The sequence below is a fragment of the Ochlerotatus camptorhynchus genome, unplaced genomic scaffold (assembly GCF_037179485.1).
Source record: "Ochlerotatus camptorhynchus isolate MF236.1 unplaced genomic scaffold, CSIRO-AGI_Acam_v1.1 ptg000070l, whole genome shotgun sequence".
Classification (NCBI taxonomy): Eukaryota; Metazoa; Arthropoda; class Insecta; order Diptera; family Culicidae; genus Ochlerotatus; species Ochlerotatus camptorhynchus.
Genome location: NW_027040560.1, coordinates 7,252,677 through 7,254,477, shown reverse-complemented (window position 1 = coordinate 7,254,477; position 1,801 = coordinate 7,252,677). Strand labels below are relative to the sequence as shown.

Sequence of the window (1,801 nt, the reverse complement as noted above, 5' to 3'; positions counted from 1 at the left end):
GTTGAAGAAATCATTAATTAGTCTAAATGGGTGTTTATGCCCCCAGACCGGCATCTCGTGTGTACTGCTGCTCTGGGTGGGATCAAGATCACTGGAAGTGGAAGGGGGAATGGATCACGGAGGGAAGTAAACGAGCGGGCGGCGGGCGGACGTCGTTTAGAGACGATTCATAGCAACCAAACCGAGAGTAGTATGATTGCTAACGAGGGGAAGCGTGTTGTGTGAGTGTATCTCTTCATCATCATCACTGCCATGACTCTACTAGGGCGCAATCCCGCAATCGAAAATAGATTCATACAGCAAATGTGCGAGAAGGAGCGGCAATTAAATCAAACGATAAGTCCTAGAAGAATTATTTCTATGAGGTACACTGTAAAATTAAAGTAACACAATTATGCTTTCACTTCAGATTTTATTACAGCTTGTAGTTGGAACGGATGTAGTTCAGAACTTTAGTCACCTGGGCTGGAACCTGGGGACCCTGTGGGTGATATCCGAGGGCATCAGCAACATAGGTGATCTCGACATTCTCTCCTTCCGGGCTCTTGTATCTGTATAATCCGTTGACATTGTTAGCATCTCCTTCTGCGCGGACTAAAGTTCCATCATCGAGTTCATAGTTGTGCTTGAAGGTGCCATCGGGACTGATGTCCAGTTCCTGGTTCTTAACCATCACATCCGGTCGAGCCGATGCAACGGCAACGAGAAGGGCTAAGGTGATCTGTGGACATAAGAATAATTGAAGCGCTTCCAAAATCCACTCAAGTATCAGTGTAACTTACCAGGAACTTCATTTTGAAATTGGTTGGGTACGTGTTGGGATCTACCGGGACAAGTCTGGACGAATCAGCACCGAAGTCAAACTGAACTGATCGAGACAAGTTGGCTGCATCTTTATATAGCCCACGACCCAAAGCCTCGTCCAGGGCTTCTTCTGCGCGTTGTTCTTGTTGGATGCACAAGCACCAAGAACACCTGTGTTTCCGAATTTCGAATAGACCGCTGTTATGATATAAAAAGTTCTTACCGGGATCGTTATTCCCCACCGTTGTTGGTTTGCATTGGTTCCGATGCTGGGGTGATGGACCGGTATTGAAATTAGAAAAAGTTCACCACAATTTGCATAAATTTCCGATGACAATATTTTATTGGCTTGACTTGTGTTTCCCAAAGCAAGTCGAGCTGCAATCACCTACGGCCGGTGGTTCGTGTGATGTCTTGGGTATCATGAACGACGGAATTAGGATAATGAAAGGAAAAGTAGAATCCTTAGCAGGGTGTTGAGAGGCTTTTTGAAAGTAATATTGGAAAAATGTTCTCTATTTAAATCCTAATTATTTTAGCTTAGACTGACTGCACATATCAATGATATGTACTCGTTGATTGATCATAATAAGTGAAATTACACAATTAATCAAATGAATGGGCCTTCTCAATGCACAAGTTTTTCGTGGCTATATAGTTTAAAAAACAGACAAACAGACATAACACTCGCAAGTTGTTCATCGAACAAGCATTGAAAGGCAAATTTAAAAGTATCGTAGTTGGTAGTACCACCACCTGTGGCGCGCATAGTCAATTCCCTTGTATTTGACGTTTAAACACTACCACCATCTCTTCAGCGTACTACCCACCACAGTAATGATGGCGGTAATGTTTTAGCGACGATGTTTTACAAGAGAAATATTCAATGTGTTATGTCTGTTTGTCTGTGGTTTAAAGATCAATAACGGTGCAGGCCACGTCCTTGCAATCAGGTGGGAGTATGAGAATTAATTTTACAGTGACCTTTGTTCAGGGT

The 1,801-nt window shown here is 43.1% G+C and overlaps 1 protein-coding gene across 1 annotated transcript; it reads right to left on the bottom strand.

Annotated features, from left to right (window-relative positions):
* Positions 1-392: 392 nt before the first annotated feature.
* Positions 393-872, bottom strand: LOC135697305 (larval cuticle protein LCP-17-like). The gene is made up of 2 exons (XM_065216928.1): positions 783-872; positions 393-721 (listed from the first exon to the last, which is right to left on the bottom strand). The coding sequence occupies exons 1-2, from the start codon at positions 792-794 to the stop codon at positions 416-418; spliced, it is 318 nt and encodes a 105-aa protein (XP_065073000.1). The 5' UTR covers positions 795-872; the 3' UTR covers positions 393-415.
* Positions 873-1,801: the final 929 nt, after the last annotated feature.